General features: G+C 41.9%; 1 protein-coding gene across 2 annotated transcripts in view; it reads left to right on the forward strand.

Annotated features, from left to right (window-relative positions):
• Positions 1–21,625, forward strand: part of SIGLEC1 (sialic acid binding Ig like lectin 1) — a 114,400-nt gene extending 92,775 nt beyond the window's left edge. For both annotated transcript variants that reach the window (XM_033953273.1, XM_033953268.1), the window contains exons 18-22: positions 3,746–4,000; positions 8,774–9,073; positions 11,854–11,959; positions 14,710–14,782; positions 21,460–21,625. In XM_033953273.1, the coding sequence (XP_033809164.1) occupies positions 3,746–4,000; positions 8,774–9,073; positions 11,854–11,959; positions 14,710–14,782; positions 21,460–21,489 (764 nt within the window). In that variant the 3' untranslated portion in view covers positions 21,490–21,625. The remainder of the gene's footprint in view (positions 1–3,745; positions 4,001–8,773; positions 9,074–11,853; positions 11,960–14,709; positions 14,783–21,459) is intronic.
• The last annotated feature ends 322 nt before the right edge of the window (positions 21,626–21,947 follow it).

Here is a 21,947-nt window from a genome sequence, read left to right on the forward strand (position 1 = left end):
ATTGAGGGAAGAGGATAGAGTTAGTTACTGGAAGGGGTGAGGGAAAAAGGTGGCAAGCTATAGGTAGACACAGTGAAAGAGGGAAACTGAGGACTGAACAGTAAAAAAGAATTTAGACAGAGGCAGAAAATAAATTGAGAAGGAAGACCAGGGAAGAACAAGAGGAAGGGAGCGGAGAGAGAGTTGCCAGAGCAGGGGGGAAGGAGAGGAGACAAATACCAGACCAATGGGGGTGAAAGGAGAGATGGAAGGGGGAGGCATACAGTTTCTGGAAGGGGCATAGAATGAGAGTAGATGCCATATAGGGGCAGAGAGATGGCAGACAGTGGATAGAAGGAAGAGAGTAACAAGAAGATGAGGAAAGCAGAAACCAGAGAAGACAAAGGTAGAACAAAAATTTTCTATTTATTTATTGCTTTAGGAGACATGTGTCACTGTTTATGTGGTGTTGCCTTGTATACAGAGTCCAGTTTCTTGCTGGTTCAATTTAACCTTTGTCTATGTATTTCTATTTTATCCCCCCTTTTACAAAACTGTGGAGCGTTTTTAGCACCAGCTGTGGTGGTAGCAGCTCTGATGCTCAGAATTCTATGAGCGTCAGAGCTGTTACCACCGTGGCTAAAATCCACACTACAGTTTTGTAAAAGGGGGAGGGGTTAGTTTGTGATGACATATTCCATACTAGGCAAAGGTGTTTTCTGTGTTCTGTGTGTTCGAAAGACATGGTTTTCTGTTAGGATTGACTGCAGGATTGATCTGTACTAGTCTGGCTTGTTTAGTTTTACAATGGGTGTATTGCTGTTATACTTCTCACTGCAGTATGTCAGATGCTGCCTTTTCCTAGGTACTCATGTGTGACATGTGGCTTGTTACTAAAAATAATGTTTTCATACTGATGGGGTGGGGGTGGCAAAAAATGATGGGCCCCGGGTGTCACACATGCTAGGTACGCCACTGCAGGTGGTAGACACATTACTCCCTAAATTCTATATATGGCACCAATATTTTCAGGCCAAAATTTGGCCATGCTTCCAAGTCGTACAACCAAATTAATTGACTAACGAGCCAAGAAATGTCAACAGTTAGGTGCTAACAATCAATTATTGAAGTTAATTGGTACCTATTAAAATTTGCACATGTATCTGGCTGCATGTTATTCTATAAGGCCTGTCACCTAACTCTAACAGCATGTAACTCAAAAAGCGGCATAGCCATCCATAGGTGTGCATGGGCATGTGAAGGGCATTCCAGTAAGCTGTGTGTATTGTTAGAGAATACTGCCTCAATACAACTAACTTTGGCACTAACACTTAGACCAGGTTTCAGCAGGCATAAATTTGGTGCCAAAAGTTAGGCATGGAATTTACATCTGCACATGATTCTATGAAGGATGTGCATGTGTATATGCCATAAAGGGGACCTGCTGAAACCTAGTGTAAATGCTGGCAGAGGCGCAGTAATGGGTGTGTGTGGGGGGGGGAGGGCAGTCAGCCCTCTTGGTGAAGGTACCATCTTGGTGAAGGTACTGGCACCCCTTCTCCTTTCTGCTTCCCCCCTCCCCCGCTCTCTCCCACTCCTCACTCTGCTGCATGCGTGCCTTCACAGTACCTCTAGCTCTTCCCTAGCGCGAGCAGCAACTTCAACCTGCAGCTCGCGCCAGCGTCGGCTCTCCCTGATGTCCCATGCATAGGAAGTGACATCATAGGGAGAGTAAATGCCAGCTTAGGCAGCAAGCTGGTGATGCTGCTCATGCTGGGGAAGTTAAAGAGGTATGGGAGGGAAGGCAAAGGGGGGCACGCTCTTGGCAGGGGGGGTGAAGGAGCGGGGGGGTGCAGGGAAGAGGGTGGGGGAGGGGCACCACTGCCATGGGCGGATCTTACCCTTCCTATGCCACAGAATGCTGGCACCCAAGTTAGGTGTACTGAGGCCAAAAATTCACATGAAACTTTTTGGAACGCTCGTGACATGCCCATGGCCATGTTCCTTTTCAGTTACACGCAGAACGCAAAAAGACCCTCAGCAAATATGAAATGAGACACCAGACATACAAATATGACAGCGCAAAACTGGTCAAGAAGTCAAACTAGAGAAATAGAAACTGAAATGCAAAGTATTGGAGATGCACATTTTCCAAAACTGACATATTCCAATTAATAAACTCAGAATAAAATATTTTGTTTTACATTTATTGTCTGAGCATTTTAAATTAGTTTGTTTGCTTTGGACCCGTTGTCTCTTCTGCTTTTCTCTGCTTTTTTTCTTAATTCCCTTGCCAGGGTCTCTTGTCCATTTAACATTTCTTCTTTCTCTGTGTCCACCATACATCTTCCCTCAGTGTCCTTGCCTGTATTCCTCCCCCATGTTCAGCATCTGCCCTCTTCATATCCTTACCCATCCCCCTGTGTACAGCATCAAACTTCTGTGTCCCTATCCCTCCCCCAAGACCAGTATTGCCCCTCTGTGTCCCTGTTCCTATGCTCCTTCCATGCTCAGCATCTTTGCTATGTATCCCTACCCCACCCTTTGTCCAGCTTATCCCTCTCTCTTCCCCTCTTCCAACACCCCACCCCAACCCCAGACCACCATCTATTCCTCTATTTATTGGTCTAGCATCTTTCTATCTCTTTTCCTCTACCCTTGGTCCAGTTACCTATCTTTTTCTTTTGATACCCCCTCTCCTCACAGGGTCCAACATCTCTCTCTCTCTCTCTTGTCTGGTCTCCCTCTGTCTCTTCCTTCCAAACCCCTCAGGGTCAAGCATCTCTCTCCTCTTTTTCCCCTTTCCCTCCCGGTCTGGTATCTTTCTACCACTACTCTTACCTCCCCCCCCCCCCAAATACGTATGCATACATCTTTCCTTCTCCCCTTCCTGTGGGTCTGATATCTCTCCTTTTCTCCCCCATCCTTACAGGCACATTTCCTCCCCTCTTCTGCATGTCTGGCATCTCTTCTTCCTTTTGTTCTGGTATCACTATTTCTTCTTCCTATCCTAGAGGCCTGGCATCTCTCCTGTTCCCACCATACTATGGGCCTAACATCTCTCCCTCTCTCCCCTCATTCTACAGATTTGGTATCTCTCGCTCTTTCCTTTTCTCCTATGGTTCTAGCATCTCTCCCTTATCCCGTTCTGCCCACAGGTCTGGTATTTCTCCATCTCCTCACTCCTCCCACAGATCTAGCATCTCCTTTTTTCTTTTTCTCCCCCCTTCTTCCCCCCCTCAAAAAAAAAAGTTAATTGGCAAAATACCTGTAATAGCCTCAATAATTGGAAGAAATTTTTTTTTTAATTGGGAGATAAGCATCTAACCAATTCTATAAAAGATAGGTGCCTAACACCTAAGTGAGCATTTCTATGGGTGGAGCATGACTTAAGTGCAACTCAGCATGATTCTCCAAAAACTTAGGCACCTGAAATGTAGGTCTTTAAAACCCTCTCCTACATTTCTGGTGCTTAAGATTTTATGTAAGTGGCACTAGGCAAAATTCTGTGAACAGCACCTAAGTATGATTGACACACGGTCAGTGCCAGTTTTCTAGGCGCCGTTTACAGAATCCAGGCATTGATGACATGCTTGTATGAAGATTAAGGCTCTGCTGAAGGAAAAAAGCAATTCCGTAAAAACTTTCAATCCTCTCTGCTATTGTATGCCAAAACAAGCAGGAAAAATGAGATTCAGTCTCTGCCGTCTTCCACATGCTCTGTTCATTTCTTTGTTCCTCCCCCTCCCCCCCCCCCCCCATACAGCTGTGGAGATCCTGGTTGCACCCTCAACAGAAATTCATGAAGGCAACAATGTAAATCTAACTTGTTTGGTCACCGGTAAAATACACGGAAAAGTAAACTACATCTGGTACAAGAACAGTAGGTGGCTTAAGGAGGCTCCTGCGGGGTCGTTGCTCTTAGAATCAGTGAATAACACTGACACTGGATCATACCACTGTGCAGCAAAGGACACCAGGGGAAACCAAACCTCCTCATTGATCAGTTTGAATGTGCTTTGTAAGTTTTGCCAGATATTCACCTACATTTGATGTTGTATGATATGCAAATTCCTCAGTTGCACTAGAGAGTTGGGTTTGCATAGCATCCGTGCACAGTAGATGTAGTGTATGCAAGTGTATCTCATGCACCAAAGATTAGATGCCAAAATGCTGGGCGCTAAGCACAAATTCTACAACAGAAAGTGGGCATCCAGATTCTATTATAGAATGCTATCATAAGTTGGCATTTATGTGCCAACCTTTAGGTGTTCCCACTAACACCATGTCTGTGGCAGGTGTAAATGTACACACCTAAATGGAGTACATTAGCATGTAAATGGCACTATGAAGCATGCATGTAATTATGGAGGTGTGTAGGCAATTATGCCCATGTGAACATCTCATTGCATGTGGTGGTATGTAAATTGTATGCTAAGATTATAGAATACTGCTTAGCGCCCAACTAACACTTACCACGAATCCATAACATTCGTGTTTGTAAGTGCTAATATAATCTGAGAGCGCAAATGGTGCTTACATTTAGGCACTTGCATTTTAACATAAGAACATAAACAGTGCCTCTGCTGGGTTTGACCAGAGGTCCATCATGTCCAGCAGTCCGCTCACGCGGCAGCCCATCAGGTCCAGGACATGTATAGTAATCCTCTATCTATACCCTTCTATTCCCTTTTCCTTCAGGAAATCATCTAATCCCTTCTTGAATCCCAATACCATACTCTGTCCTATCACACCCTCTAGAAGCGCATTCCAGGCGTCCACCACCCTTTGGGTGAAGAAGAACTCCTAGCATTGGTTCTAAATCTGCCCCCCTCTTAATTTTTCCGATTGCCCTCTCGTTCTTGTAGTTTTTGAAAGTTTGAAGAATCTGTCCCTCTCCACTTTCTCTATGCCCTTCATGATCTTGTAAGTCTCTATCGTGTCCCCTCTAAGTCTCCACTTCTCCATATGGAGAATTCTGTATAAATATTTAGAAAACACAACTGGCTTGCAGCTCCTCAGGATCAGAGTTGCCTTCCCCTGTGCTACATGATCCCAGAAAGTAAAACAGATTTTATGCTGCTTGTTGCAGGTTTCTGGATCTAGCTGCACAATGCCAGCTGCGGAAACCCTGAGAGAACATGTAACCCAACTCCACGGGGAGAACATCTTTAAACCCATTGTATGCAAGTCTCTCTCATGCATATTCGTTGTGAATATCCTGAAAACCTGACTGGCAAGGGGGTTCTCCAGGACCTGTTTGGGAAACACTATCTTATAGGATTAAAAAAACGGGGTTTAATAGTAACAATAAGTTACTTTCTAAGTTGCTTTCTAGGTTTCGTATTGCTACTGAATCTAGAAACCCTTTTTAATTACTAATTGATGTGTCATCAATTTGTACATATGCTCCTATTTTCTTTTTTAGTTCAATATTTGTATTAAACAATTTAAAAGAAAATAAGAATATAAATAATGTAAATTAGTAGTACAAAAGGAAGTGGGAACGGACAATGAACACTCCACTGAAGATCACCGATGTAAAACCAACTTGTTTATTTCAGAAAAGGACACAAGCAGAAGCTGTGGACCCGATGCAGCACTGTGTTTCGGCGTCTGAGGAACGCCTGCATCAGGGGTCACTAAAAATGAAACCAAACCTGTGGCATATATGTTCACAGATGACAGGTTTGGGATAAAACAAAGCTCGGTCCAACTTCCTTAGCTTTTCAGTGATTTTGGTTACTCTGGCATGTTAGTTGGACCGAGCTTTGTTTTATCCCAGACCTGTCATCTGTGAACAAATACGCCACAGCTTCTGCTTGTGTCCTTTTCTGAAATAAACAAGTTAGTTTTACATCAGTGATCTCCAGTGGAGTGTCCCTTCCCACTTCCTTTTGTACTATTTTATATCCGTGGGTTCTCTGTCCTGTTGGACTTTTTGGTGTTTAATAATGTAAATTAAACATCTGAATAAGTAACAATGATAGCAAAAGGAAAATTCAGAGAGGATAGCTGAGAAAAGTTACTGTATAATAGTGTGGTTCAGTTGTAGAAAGGAGTCTATAGGTGACCAAAGGGAACATTGAGAGATAGAAGAAATTTTTTAGCAGCATATTGTACAAATCGCTTATAAGAGGCAAAAATAATTAAAGTTTAATAATTTAACAGATTTCTGATTTTTTAAAAATGCGTTGCAGACCTGTCACTATTAGAGTATCTATTAATTTAGGATTACACATGCTGAGCTGGCAGAACATGGATACAGGGAATTTAAAATTACAATATCCTAAGAGACATCTGCGGAGCAGTTGTTGATTTGCTTAATAGTTCGCCACATTTCTGTCCAGAATGAGTGAGCTGGGTTGCAGTCAAAGATCATATGTTGCAAAGTTCCTGAAGCGGAAGTACAATGCCAGCAGCTATAATCCAGCAGGTTTAGCTTTTCACATTCTATGGGGAGTCCAATTTCTACAAGTATACAGGTATACGCTGCTCATAATTGGATGCTACCGTGTTTCCCTAAAAATAAGACAGTGTCTTATATTAGTTTTAGGCCCAAAAAACGCACTAGGTCTTATTTTTGGAGTATGTACATGATCATCTCTCTCTTCATTTCTTTCACCCCAATTCTTCCTCTTTTCTTTCTTTCCCCCACATGTGCAGCATCTTTCTTCTCCTCCCTCCCATCCCTTGTGCAGCAGGACCCTTGCCCAGCTTCTATCCTACCCTCCCTCCTATCCCTCGTGCAGCAGGACCCTTGAGCGAACACCCCCTCCCCCCGCCAAGCACCTGCACCCACCACAAAGCCGAATCCAGATCCTTCTCGCCCTCCCATCGGAACCCCGCCACGAGCCCTACTTACCTCCGTAAGCAGCTTTGGGCTGGCAGCACTCTAGCAGGCTGCTTCAGCCTTGTCCACCCATGAAGTCTGCAGCCACGTCAAACATAGGTGCCAGAAAAGTAGACCAGGGTTTTGAAAGCCTACATTTCTGGCACCTATGTTTCATGTGAATCATGGCAATGGAGGTGCCTAAGGATAACTAAGGTCTTTGACCTTAGGTGCTTCCGTTGCCGCAATTTGGGAGGCACTTGCAGGCAACTAAACCTTTTTATTTGGGGGGTTTTAAGGTAGGTTTGGTCACTTAAGTTAGGCGGCAGTGCGGATGCGCCATTTGTAAAATCAGCCCCTCAATGCTACTTCTATAAAGGGTGCTCATCTTTGAGTGCCCATTATAAAACAGCATTGAGCACTGATTTTTTTTGTGTGTCAATTTTTGAGCATCATTTACTGAATCTAGCCCATTAAGGGTAATTCTATTACATGCCACTTGTTTTTTGTCAATGTATAGAATACCAGAACTTTCACCAGGAAAGGAATGGAAAACAAAGATGAAAATGTTATAATGCCCTTGTATCGCTCTATGATACAGCCGCAACTCGAATATTGTGTGCAATTCTGGTTGCCGTATCTCAAAAAAGATATAGTGGAATTAGAAAAGGTACAGAGAAGGGTGACAAAAATGATAAAAGGTTTGGGACGCCTTCTCTATGAGGAAAGGCTAAAGCAGCTAGGGATCTTTAGCTTGGAGAAGAGATGGCTCAGGGGTAATATTATAGAGGTCTATAAAATACTGAATGGAGTGGAAAGGGTAGATGTGAAACACTTGTTTACTCTTTCTAACAAATACTAGGACTAGGGGGCATATGATGAAGCTACTGTGTAGTAGATTTAAAACAAACCAGAGAAAATATTTCTTTACTCAACATGTAATTAAACCCTTGAATTTGTTGCTGGAGAATGTGGTGAAATCAGCTTAGCAGGGTTTAAAAAAGGTTTGGATAATTATTGAAATGGCTTGGCGAAATCTACTGCTTATTCCTAGGATAAGCAGCATAAAATCTGTTTTACTACTTGGGACCTGGGTTGGCCACTGTTGGAAGCAGGATACTGGGCTTGATGGACCTTCAGTCTGTCCCAGTATGGCAATTCTTATGTTCTTAGGTAAGTGTGCATAATTGTCAGCAAAGCGACTATACATTATTCTGTAATGGCATACATAAGTCACTTGGAGTGTAAATGAAGGGAGTGTTCCTATGGATGGAGTGTGAGAAGGGCAAAAGCGGAACAAGTTACATATGTACTTGTCATAGAATAGTGCAAGTTACACATGTTCTTTTGCCACATTTATGTGACCACAGTTAAGCCAGGTCAGGGCTGCTAAGAGACAAAGCTAGGTCTTGGGAAAACAATGTTGAAAATCTGTCCCTGCCCCCTCTCCCTCTCCCCCCACTGGCAGTTTGCGGCTGACCAGAAAACCTCCTATTTGCCTGCCACCCTCTCATCTAATTTCCTGACATAGCAGAGCGGAGGTTTCCTGCAGCGTGCGAGTCCACACTGCCACTGTGAATGACTCCTTCAAAGAGAGGCTTATTAGGGAAAGGAGAGGAGGGAGATGCAGGTTTGTGGAACCCAGAATGGCTTTTCTGTGGCCAGTGCTGGCCCCTCTTGAAGGCCAAACCTGGGAGAATCTTCCCCCCCCCTCCTCCCTTGAGAGCCCTGTACCAGGTATAAGGCTGGTGTAACCACAAGCACATATATTTAAGGTGTATCGATGATGGGTTAGGCAAGTATTCTACAGTGGAATCAGAGATCCCAGATTCTGTTTTAGAATCAGGACATCTAAAAGTGAGGGCCCACTCCCATGGCTATTAAAATAATGATATATCAAAAATGAAGTCCTGATTACAAAGGCAATCCAAATCTAATTTTAATTTCAAACATTTACGGTAGTTGCCCCAAGAAGTTTAAGGATGACTTCATATGTGGAGACCCAAGGAGGACAACTTGGCATCATTCTGTGCACTGTGGACAGCGAACCCTCGTCTAAACTAACCCTGTCCCAAAACAATGTGATTGTTGCTTCCACAAACTCACATAGAGCATGGAACCAGAGGTTCAGCATGTCTTCTTCCTATAACTCCTTGCAACTCGAGATCAGGGAAATAAGACCAGAAGATTCTGCAGAGTATGTATGTACAGCTAAAAATATGTTGGGGACCACAATGTCGTCTCTATTCTTTCGTGCCCATGGTAAGTTAATTTCAATAATTTTGCATATGCAGTTAATAATTCTACATACTAAAGACCCCATGAGTCATCTGAGCAGGAAACCAGTACTGTATAAGATAGTGACATAGGGGTCTTTTTACTAAGGCGCACTAGCCGTTTTAGCGCGTGCTAAATGCTAACGCATCCATAGACTATAATGGACGCATTAGCGTTTAAGTCAAACGGCTAGCGCGCCTTCGGACCCCATAGTGACAAATCTTTTATGCTTGATGGAATACTCCTCAAAAAGAAAGACAGCTTTGTGAAAAGTTAAATTTCATTTTATTGTGGTTTCCAAAGGCCCTGTCTGTCCATTCTATTCATTGTGAATAAAAGGACATACAAGGGGTGTTCAATAATTTATCTGTCTGAGTATGAAAGAAAGTAGCAAGCGTGTTGAAACAAGTCTGTGCATGTTGTGACATGTCTGAAGGTTACTCATGCACAGCTGTGGCTCAGTGCAAGTCTAACATTCCAAGAGAAAAGGATGTCAAGAGAGTCCTTGTGCAAATTAGGTAAGAAACTGCTAGATCTGGAGCATCATTCATTGATAAAATTTCTCACAAAAGAATGGAAAAAGAAAAAGGCGATCCATGATTGGCATGACTGCAGTTTATGGTGAGTCTGCCCTATCATCCTATAAAGTAAAATTTTGGAGCAAGCAGTTTAAGTGGGGTCGTGAATCAATTGAAGATGACCCTCGCACTGGATAACATGTGGAAGCAATTGCCGCAGAAATGTGCAAGAAAGTCAATGATTTAATTTTATCAGACTGACAAATTAAGGTTTTCTGAATAGCTGAAGAAATGGGCATCTCGGCAGGTAAAGTTTGGAAAATAATTCGTAAAAAGTTGGGCATGTCCAAGGCTAGTGCAAGATGGGTTCCAAGAATGCTAATGCCATATCAGAAGGCCACAAGGCTCCAGTGCTGTCAGGAGAACTTGGAGATGCTCCATGAAGACCAAGTGAATTTTTTTTCATTGTTTGATGACTGGAGATGAGACTTGGGTCTATCACAGAGATCCTGAGTCCAAAATGGAATCAATACAGTGGAAGCACAAGTCATTTCCCACCCCGAAAAAGTTCAAGACAGAAAAATCTGCAGGTAAATTCATGGCAACTATCTTCTGGGATGATGAAAGACTTTTGCTTCTTGAGTTCATACTACAAAAAACAATCATAACCAGGAAGAGTTATGCCAACACAATGATTGCTTTGTGGGAGTCAATCAAGGAGAAAAAATAAGGAAAACTCAAAGCAGGCATGCTTCTTCTTCATGACAATGCATTGGTGCTCATTTTATGACAATCACAAGCTGCCTTCCAAGAATGTGGGCTAGACAGCTGAACCATCCACCCTACAGTCCTGACCTGGCTTCCTCGGATTATTTCCTGTTCTGAGTTTTGAAGAAATCTCTCCATGGACAGTGGTTTTCAAGTGATGAAGACATCAAGTATGCTGTGACGTCCTGATTTGAAGAGCAAACAGAAGAATTCTTTTCAAAGGGGTTAAAGTCATTGCAGGAAAAGTGGATGAAGTGTATGACTCTATCAGGGGACTACATTGAGAAATAAAACAAAAACTTTTTGAAGACTCTTTTCTTTCCTACTGAGGTAGATAAATTATAGAATGCCCCTAAAAGACCTCAATGGCCTCCTGTGACACATTTTGACCTTGATTGAAAAAGCCTTAAAATATTGACAGTAACTATTTCATTATGGTGCAGTATCACTTTACAAAACTGAGAGCCTTGCCATGGCTGAACTCTTTCAATATTACCTCATTTCTGTCCCTCCTTGTACCTTTCCTTTCTTGGCCTTGGAAATCTTTTTTGCCCCAGATTTCAAAGAGACAGTTCTGATTGTTAAAAGCCTTATGCTGGCTTTTTCAAAGCTGTAGGTAGAGGTTTTCTACTGCGGGCTGGTGAGATAAATGCTCCGACACTCAGGATTCTTATGAGCGTCAGAGCATTTTCCTCACCAGCCCACGGTAGAAACTTCTAGTTTCTTTTTCTTATTCTCTACTCTGCCATTCACTAACAGAGATGAATAGATCATGTATCACTTAACAATAATTAGGTGATGTAAGTATCATGGCACTAGTATTTTTTAACTGAGACAAACATACAGTATATTTCAACAGTGAATTTCAACAGTCTGGTAGGCTACAAGATTCCAGAATCAAATGATGAGAATGTACTGTATATCCTGACTTCAGTTTCTTTTAACTTGTATTAATGTGTTTGTCAGTGGCTAAGAAGAAAAGTGAGGATATTATTAGGAAAGGTACAACAATATATAGGACCTCTTCTATTAAACTGTGCTAGCAGTTCCCATAGAGTTCCTTTGAGCGTCGGGAGCAGCGCGGGCAATTCAGCACGGCTCTCTGTACTAAAAACTGCTAGGCTAATAGTTTCATAAAACCAAACAATATATAGGGCTCCTTTTACGAAGGTGCGTTAGGGCCTTAATGCGCGGAATAGCGCGCGCTAGCCGCTACTGCCTCCTTTTGAGCAGGCGGTAGATTTTCGGCTAGCACGCGCTATAGCGCGCACTAATCCGGTGCATATGCTAAAACCGCTAGTGCACCTTCGTAAAAGGAGCCCATAGTTTCATAAAAACCAAATGTGAATAAAATCTATTTCTACAGTGGGTTTCTCACAGTCTTGAATGTTCTCAAATATGAACAATCCAAAGAATATTATTGTGAAATGTTTTCTCATCAGCCCTGATTATAACTTTACCCTCTCCTTTCTCTTTTAGCTGTTCGAGAAGGCCAAAATTACAAGATAATTGCCTGGATTGTGATTGTAGCTGCATTGGCTCTCATCATATTCACAATTTTTGTGGGAGTCAAGTTTTGGAAAAAGTAAGTCTTCTTTTTTCCTGTAATTATTTAAACTAAATAAATAAAAATATGTTAAAAAGAAATCCATAGGGAACCATTGTAAACTCTAGCAAAATATCTGCATTTATTGGATTCATGTTTGAATGTTCTGGCAATGTCATCTTTTGTTTATTTGGTTCAGGCTTGAGGAAGGGACTATCAATTCTCAAAGCTAAACAAGAAATGTACTTACGTTAGTCCATAAAAAGGTATCACCTTATATTTTTCTTTGTTAATATTTATTTCTATGCATACTTATAATAGAGAATGGTCTCCAAAAGGTGAATTATACATGTAAAGGGTAATTTTATAAACTAAGCACGCACACTTAGCACACATTTTGCATGTAAATGTTTTATTTATTTATTTAAAAAATTTCTTACTCACTAATATCCAACAGTTCTGAGCGAGTTACAAAATAAAACATACATAATAAAACTAATCAAACTAAAACCCACATAATACTAAAACACATTAACGTTAGAATGGCATATGCGCATATAGGTGTTCAAATACACACATAAATGCCAAAATTCTGCCTATGCACTATTCTGTAAATTCCCACTTAACTTACATAATGCATATTTGCAAGGGGGCATACAACGTGGTGGTGCATGGGTAGGACATAAGCGAAGCTCTCATGCACATGACTTGCAAAATACTTTCCTGGCTCCAAACTTTAACTTTAGGAGTCCAAAACAGAGATTCCTAAAGTTATATGCCCAGGACTGAAACTCAGTGTTCAAACTGAGAAACATAGAGACATGATGGCAGATAAAGGCCAAATCACCCATGTAGTCTGCCCATCCACTATCGTCTCCTTTCCCTAAGAAATCCCAATTGCTTGTCCCATGGTTTCTTGAATTCATACACAGTCTTTGTCTCCACCACTTCCATGCATCTACCACCCTTTTTGTAAAATAGTATTTCCTTAGATTATTCCTGAGCCTATCACCTCTTAACTTCTTGCTATGCCGTTTCATTACAGAGCTTCCTTTCAAATAAAAGAGACTTGCATCCTGAACATTTATGCCATATAGATATTTAAACGTCTCTATCATATCTCCTGCTTTTCTTCCTAAGTATATACAGTATATTGAGATCTTTAAGTCTATTCCTACATTCCTTATGATGAAAACCACGTACCATTTTAGTAGCCTTCCTCTGGACCATCTCCATCCTGTTTATATCTTTTTGAAGGTGTGGTCTCCAGAACTGTACACATTATTCTGAAATAAAACAAAAACATATAGGAAAAAAATATATAATACCTTTTTTATTGGACTAATTTAAAGTAGTTTATGATTAGCTTTTGATGGTAACCATTCTTCCTCAGATCAGAAATAAGCAGATGTTGGCAAAATCAGTATATATAAGGGAAACATGAAAGCATTTCAGTGGTAGTTGGAGACATAGTGCCAGATTCACTAAGGACACCGATCGTATCCCAACCACTTTGCAACGTACCCCCCCCCCCAACGACCGCATCCCCTGACCCCCCCCCATATCAATCCCCCACCCACCGACCCCGCGACACCCCCCCCACGCCGACCCTGTGACACTACCCCCTGACCCCCCATACCTTAAAAAAGTTGGCCGGATGGACGGGGCTGGCCCATCATCTGCAGAATGGCGGGCCTGATTGGCCCAGGCACCTCAAACCCCGACCACAGAAGGGGCCTTAGCAACCTGGGCCAACCGGAATTGGCACAGTTGCCTTAAACCAGTGGGTCGCGGGGTCAGTGGGTGGGGGGGCCGATCAGGGGTTCGGGAGAGTGGTCGTGGAGGGGGTACATCATGGGCAGGAGGGCCTGAAATCCCTCCTGCCCCTATCTTAATGGGGGGTGAGTTGTGGGGGTTTTGCTAGGGCAGGAGGGGTTGGGATCCCTCCTCCCTGGATCGAGTTGGGGGAGTCACTGGGGAAGGAGGGCTTGGGCTACCTCTTACCCATGTCGAGTCAGGGGGGTCGCTGGGGCAGGAGAGCTTGGGCTCCCTCCTGTCCAATCTTGTCGGGGGGAGGGGGGAATGGATCGCAGCAGGATAGATTGGCTATCTCTCCTGCCGTTATAGTAATCACTCCTCTACCCGAACTGCCAAAAACCGCGGCAGGAGAAATTGGGCATCTCTTCTGCCTGGGGTCGCGGCAGTTCGGGTAGAGGAGTGAGTGATCACCATCGCGGCAGGGGAGATGAGCCATCTCTCCTGCTGCGATGGTTGCGGTGGGGGGTGGGCAGGTTGCCGCAATCAGCTCAGCCGCCCCTTTTTCGACACTTATACCTGTTTTGACTTGGTCTAAGTCAAAACGTATAAGTGCCGTCTTGGCAACCTGCCTAAAGTTTTGGTTATACTTGCTGTACGCCTATGTCTAGGTTGGCCCACCTTCCCCCTTTTCCCCTCCTCTAAAAACGCCTCTTTTTGCTCTATGCATTTAGAGACAGGGGAAAGGCCTAAGCTGGTTTTAGATATGTCTAAAACCAGCTTTGGTTATGAGTACTTCGACGATCAGGCTTTATGATCGTCCAAGTACTCATTTAGGCCACTGTGTAGACTTTTTTTTATTATTATTATTATGAGCCCCATACAGTATAACTGAGTTTTCACAACTGTACTTCTATATAAATATACCTAAGACTAGTCTGTGGGAATAATCTCTTAGTCAGGCAGATTTAACTTGGTAATAGTCATAAAAATAAAAATTACTTTTGTACAGTTATTGTATTTTATTTCTCTAGAAGAACAGGGCTTTGCAAATTAAAGACAAATGAGAATGCTGTTGAAATGTTATCCACGAATGAACAATTGCAGGTATTGTTCACATTTTTTTTATTAATCACTGCTTGCATGCCTTGCATCTTTGCTTGATCTCAAGATTTAATTTCTTTTAATTTACATCTACATTTCACATTTTGCATGTTAATAAAGTGGATTATCATATGAAAAAACAAAACAAAGATCAGAAATGCATAAAAAGAATAAACACAAATGGATTATAAAAACTACCCTAAAGAAAAATAATCCTAAAATCTGAATCTTTAAGGGACTTAATCCCATACAAATCAGATTTTCATATACGAGTATTCATTAAAATGAAAAGGAAGCTGATTTCAGACATGGGGGAAGTAAAAGATCTTAATACAGTAGTCTTAAAATTTCCTTAGGCTTTGGGATAAAAAACTGATTCCAGTGATTGAAGCGAGGTCTTGGATACACATCCAATTCTACCTAAAGCATTAGATCAGAAGGACCCCATTACAAGTAACGCTGTAAGGTAAAGGTGGTACCTTGAACTGAATACAGTGTACTGCTAGCAACTGGAAGCCAGTGCAAAGCAATCAATAGAGGAATGGTTTGTTCCCATCTTCTGTTCTTAGTGAACAATCTCACTGTAGAGTTTTTAACAATTCCAAGTTTCTCTGCTGATTTCTTGGACAGCTCAATGTAAACAGAATTGTGATAACCAAGATGGCTGAGAATGACTAAAATTAGAAAGTAGCAAAGGGCATTAGTCTCTCATCAACCTCTTTTGTAACAAAATGTCTTTACCAGAGCCCCCACTTGAATCTCTCATGATAAAAAGGTCTATATAGATGCCTAAACAAGTTAGTTCCTCCAGTGGTAAACTAAGAATTGGAAGTGCATGATTGGCCACTCTGTGAGGCGCATCTTGACCTTGATCAATTTCAACTCATGGGAAGCACTTCCTACATCTGTTGAATACATTTAGCGTAGCGTCCCGAAACTACTTCTGTGGAATCAAACTCTAGAAATTATCAACATAAATGTATACCTTCATATCCTGATTCTTAATAATGGCACCCAGCAGGTTACAGCATACAGTGAATTACATGTTAAATAATGGATCACCTTATGGAAAGCCCCATTTAAAAGGAGCTGATTTAGAAATAGCTCCCTCCAACCAAATTTTTGATAGTTCAAAGAAAAAGCTTATCTACTCTGCAGCCTGATCTCACAAAATAATATTCAAATTTGGAAGCAGCACGTAATAATAAACCAAATCAAACACAGCTGAGAGGTCAAAAAGGAAAAATAACATGGGTATCTCCTTGATCCATCATTGGTCACATGTTATCTGTTAGATCCAATTGATTTCATGATGAATTACAATAAAAAAACAGATTGCATAGGATCCAAATAATTTTTGGGTTACAAAACAAAGACTCCTGAACAGTAATAATAGGCAGCCAATTTTGTAGAAGAGGCATTTGAGATAGGACAACTACAGAAAAATGATACAACCAATCGTGAATATTTTAAAAAGAGACTTTATATAAACTGTTTTCCAAATGTGTGGGTACATTTCTGTGCAAACAAAAGATTAGCCACAAGATGGTCTAACACCTCTGCAGGCAACTCCTTAAATATTTTACCCTGACTTGGGCCCAGAGGGAAGTTTTCTGTCCCTACTACTGAAAAATGTTTATGTACAGTATTTTTTTCTTGACTCAGCATCTTGTTTTGAACAAGAGATTCCTCCAACTAATTATGGAAATATCTATCAGGTTCACCATCAGTCTGGGACACTTGCTTATGAGAGTTATTATTGCCATATTTCAAATCCATGAGATGTTGAATATTAATGATCTTCTCAAAAATGTGCAAATTAGTACAACTAGGCTGATTAATTCCCAAGACTTGCTCACTAGTTCTAGGAGACATTTCTTCTAACACCAGAAATAGATCTTTCAAAATGTTAAAATAGGGTCTGAGAAAGTTTTCTTTTTTAGCCATATAGGTGTCCATATTCAAAAAGATTTAGAAGGGCATTTTCAATATGATGTCCATATCAATATTGGTAGAAGACGCACAAAAAACTAGTTCCAAACATGCCCATTTTCAAAAAGGCAAAACATCTATCTTACTCTTTTGAAATTTTTTTTAGCTGTGTGTGTCTCTCGTTTTGAATCATTTTCAGAAAAAAACCACATGTTCAAAAGAAAAACGCACAAAGCTAGTCATTGTGATGTAGAAGGAGCAAGCATTTTTAGTAGACAGGCCATATAGACTTCCCAAAAGAGTAGTGGGGCACCTTAGGAGGCACTGCAGTGAACTTCACATAAAAAGGACCATGTGCTCATCTCACCATAATCTCCTTATATGGCAAGCTCTCCAAATCCTACCCAAAACCTACTGGATCCAACAGCACACCACCCCAAATATTTGGTGGAGAAATTTTGCATGGTCTTACTGGAAACACTATTACCACTATTAGAAAAGAACAACTGGTTCTGCTCTCTAGACCTCAAAGAATTGTACACTCATATTTCCATTCTACCCACTCTCAGAAAGTACCTTTACTTTTGATTGGGAGCATGCCAATTTCAATACAAGGTATTTCTATTTGGTCTGGCATTAGCCGTGAGAATATTCATGAAGTGTCTGTAGTAGTGGCTGCAGTACTTCGCTCTTATGGTTTCCATGTGTTGCCTTATTTATTTTATTTTATATTCCATTCTCCCAGGGGAGCTCAGAAAGGTTTACATGAATTTATTCAGGTACTCAAGCATAATTCCCTGCCTGTCCCTGTGAGCTCAGTCTATCTACTTACTTGGATGACTGGTTGATCAAGGCTTCCATGTCCCAGCTGGCTCACCAAGCCATAAATGCAACTATTCCTCTTCTAGAGCTATTGGGATTTGTAGTCAACTACAAGAAATCTCATCTAGAACCTACTCAAACTCTGAAGTTCATTGGAGCCCTCTTGGACATAGTACAAACTTGTGCCTTTCTTCCTCAACAAAGGCTAGAGACTTTGATTCAAATTTGCCAAGAAGTCTCCTCTCGTCCACACATTACTGCCAGCAAATATTATGACTCCTTGGTCATATGGCTTCTACAGTGCATGTAACCCCATTGGCTCGCTTAAATCTCAGAGAACCTCACCGGACACTCTCATCCCAGTGGTCTCAAGCCACCAGGTCACTATCTCAGTAGGTGGTAGTGACTTTTCAACTCTAGAGCTCTTTTCAGTTGTGGTTATTACCCAACAACCTCTCCAGGGGCCTCCTATTCCAGGCTCAGATTGGGAGCCCATCTAGACAGTCTCTAAACCCAAGGCTCATGGATTCCTGCAGAGAAGATTTTCCATATAAATCTCCTCAAGCTTCGAGCAATTCACAACACTGTATGCACTTTTCAAGATTGACTTATCAATCAGGTTGAGCTCATTTTCATGGACAACCAAGTAACCATGTACTATGTAAGCAAACAAGGGGGAACAAGCTCTTGCTATCTTTGCAAGGAGGCCATGCAGATCTGGTTCTGGGTATAACTCGCAACATTTTCCTAAAAGCAATCTATCTGGCAGGAAAACAGAATATCTTATCAAACAAATTAAGCAGATTGTTACAACCACATGAGTGGACACTCAATTCCATCACTCTACATCTGATCTTTGTGAAGTAGATCTCTTTGCTTCCCCTTACAATCACAAATTTCCATACTTCTGTTCCAGACTCTATACTCCCAATCATCTGGAATTGACTGGAGAAACAAGTTTCTTTATGCTTTCCCACCAATTCCCTTATTCAGGAAGACTCTACTCAAGCTTCACCAAGAACAGGCATCCATGATCCTCATAGTACTTCAGTGGCCACATCAACCATGGTTCCCTCTTCTCCTACATCTCAGCAGAAAAGAACCCATTGCATTACCAATCTTTCCAACGTTGCTGACACAGAACATGGGCTCTCTTCTGCATCCCAGTCCACATCCATTGATACTCACAGCATGGTATCTCTCTCCCAGCAAGTCGATGCTTTCACAATTTCTGTACCCATGCTAGCCATCATCAAAGCATCTAGAAAGCCTTCCATATAGCACTGCTATTGCTTCAAGTAACTCACTTCACAGTATGGTATAATCTCTACTCAATAGACCCAGTCTTTTGTTTTCTCCCATCAGTTCTAGATTATGTTTTGCAACTTTCTGACTCTGGTCTTAAAACTACTTCAGTCAGAGTTCATCTCACTGTTATTAGTGCTTTTCATGCATCATTAGGCAAAAATCCATTGTCTGTACATCCATTGGTAACCAGATTCATGAAAAGGCTGTACCATATAATACTAATCCCTAATACTAAGCTATCTCGATTACTGTAATATCGCCCATCTGGCAATCTCTCAGAAGACTACAACTGGTGCAGAATGCGGCGGTCAGGTTGATCTTCAGGTTGAAGAAGTCCAATTACATAACCCCTTCCTACTGACTCCTGCACTGGTTGTCAATGAAGGCACGTGCAAAGTTCAAGCTGGGATGTTTTTGCTTTAAGGTACTATCCGGTTTAGCCCCTAAATATATAACTGACCTCTTCTCCTTCTCAACCAATAGACATAAGAGAAGTGCACACCTGAAGTTCGTCTCCCCACCGGTTAGAGGATACAAATTTAAAAAACACCATCAACATCTCCTCTCTTATCAAGCAGCATTATGGGGCAAAGACCTGGAAAAACTAATTATGCATGCAAATAACTATGGTGAATTTAGGAAACACCTAAAAACAAACCTGTTCCTGAAGTACCTAGGTAGCTGATCTGCACAATCTCTCCAATCACAATCTTCCATCTCAATCTCTCCCATAACAACTGATCTCTTAAACTGTTAGCCACTAATCTCCAACTATGTAAGTTCCACTCAATTTGTAGCAGCTTTCTAATCATTGTAAACCGCATAGAACTTCACGGCCTCTACATTGACTTGGAACCTTAATGTTGTACTTTCCACTCTGATAAAGCCTCCATTTGAACCACTCTCTACTTCATCTCTCAAGCATCTCACTTGGAAACTAATCTTCCTCATAGCTCTTCTGGAAGAAGAGTCAGTGAACTTCAAGTGCTTGTATCAGATCCACCTTATACAACATTTTACCATGACAATGTGTTTTTTGTCCTTATCCTAAATTCCTCCTAAAAGTCATCTTGGAATTTCATCTGAGCCAGTCTATAGATCTTCCTGTCTTCTATCCAGAACCGCATTCCCATCCTGGTAAAACAGTGCTCCACACATTAGACTGTAAATGCGCTCTTGCCTCTTACTTTGATCAGACCAAATCTCACAGGACTTCCACTCAACTCTTCCTGTCATTTGATCCAAACAGACTTGGAGCTCCTGTCACCAAAAGAACCATCTCCACATGGTTGAAGGACTGTATCTCCTTTTGCTATGCTCAGGCTGGGCTGATGCTGGAAGGATGTATCACTTCACATAATGTTCAAGCAATAACATCTTTAGTAGCCCATCTACATTTCATTCCTATTGAGGACATTTGCAAAGCAGATACCTGGTCCTCAATACATAACCTCACATCCCACTACTGTTTGGAGAATTATTCCAGTCAGGATAGCCAGTTTGGCCAAGCAGTTCTACAAATTTACTTTCCACTTAGAAACTAACTTCCCTCCAACCTTGTTGGTTTCACCAGGCTCTTGGTAGTTGTCAATAACCTTCTTCTCAGAAGCCTGATCCTGGCAGCTAGGAAGTCCCACATGTGAGAATATGCTGCCTGCTTGTCCTAGGAAAAAGTGAAGTTGCTTACTTGTAATCAGGCCTTAGGCATAGCGGGTCCGCCCATCCCTACTAAGTCTAAGGTCTGATTGGCCAATCAGGCCTTAGATTAAGTGGGGATGGGCGGACCCGCTATGCCTAAGGCCTGATTGGTCAAGGCTTCTAGAGCCTGGGCCAATCAGGCCTTAGGCTTCGGCGGGATGGGCTGGGAAGGGGCGGGCCCGCCTCATTTTGACGAGGCGTACCTGCTTGCTCGACGTGCAAGACCCATCTGTAAGAACAGGTTTGGTGGAGTGGGGGTTGTTAGCACCGGGGGGGGGGGTGCGTCTTCGGGCAGGAGGGATTGGGCACCCTCCTCCCAGCGATCGGATAGGCCGCGGCCCGCTATACTTATAGCGGCAGAGAGATCCCTTGCCGCGATAAGTATAGCGGCCGCGTCTACTTACAATGTAGACCAGCATTTTGCTGGCCTACATTTTAAGCTTCTCATCTACTAGGGAGACGCGTAGGGCCGCCTAGGTTCAGCCTAAGGCCCGCCTAAGGCCCGCCTAAGGCCCTTAGACGAGCTTAGGCATCTTGCGGGTCTCCCTAGGCTCCCGGAGGCGCCTTCAGGCCTGCCTGGGGAGCATTTTTTTTTAAAAAACGTGCATCCCGATTGGCTGATTAGACAGCTGTAGGACGCCTACAGCTGCCTAAAATCGGGACGCACTTTTAGAGAATCAGGCCCTTAGTGTTCTTTTTTTTTTTTTTTTTGCACCCAAATTCGGATGCCATATCCTGAATCTAGTCCTATATGCATGAAAATACGGTACTGCTGCTGTTAGCGGCCACAGCCAAATCCAGAGAATAAAAGTGTTGGCTGAGAAAGAGTGAGTTTCATTGGAGTACAGAGAGAACTGGCTGAGAGAGCTATCATACAAAATCATAAATAAAGATGATTTGTTTTATTTTTACCTTTACAGGACGAAAATACCAGTTTAGCCGAAAACTGATGTGAATATTCTGCTTGCACTTCAAAATACTTCAAATAGTTCACAGTCCAAAAAAAATGTGAAGCCACAAAGAAACCAAAGTCCTTCAGGTCTTGCAATACTAAGTTAACAAAAAATAAAATAAATCAAGAATTCATCACTAGCATTTTAAATAATTTTTTGACTGGAGTTTGCAACCTATGGAGCTTTAGGTCAAATTAGAATCTGATAGAACAAACTTGAACTGTTTCTAATAGGAAATCTTGTGAAATCATAACAGAGTGAACCCCAACAGCAAATCCCTTATTATCGTATCAAAAATATTTTGAAACGGTTTTACATTATAGTGTTGGGTTTACTGTTGGGCCAATAATTTTACAGAGCATTCTCCGCACACTGAACCCTACCATTGAGTATCTATGATTTTCCCAGTTACATCTTTTTGGCCACCCAGAGTCACAACCCAAAGTCACCACAGA

This window comes from Geotrypetes seraphini, chromosome 1, assembly GCF_902459505.1.
Source record: "Geotrypetes seraphini chromosome 1, aGeoSer1.1, whole genome shotgun sequence".
NCBI lineage: Eukaryota > Metazoa > Chordata > Amphibia > Gymnophiona > Dermophiidae > Geotrypetes > Geotrypetes seraphini.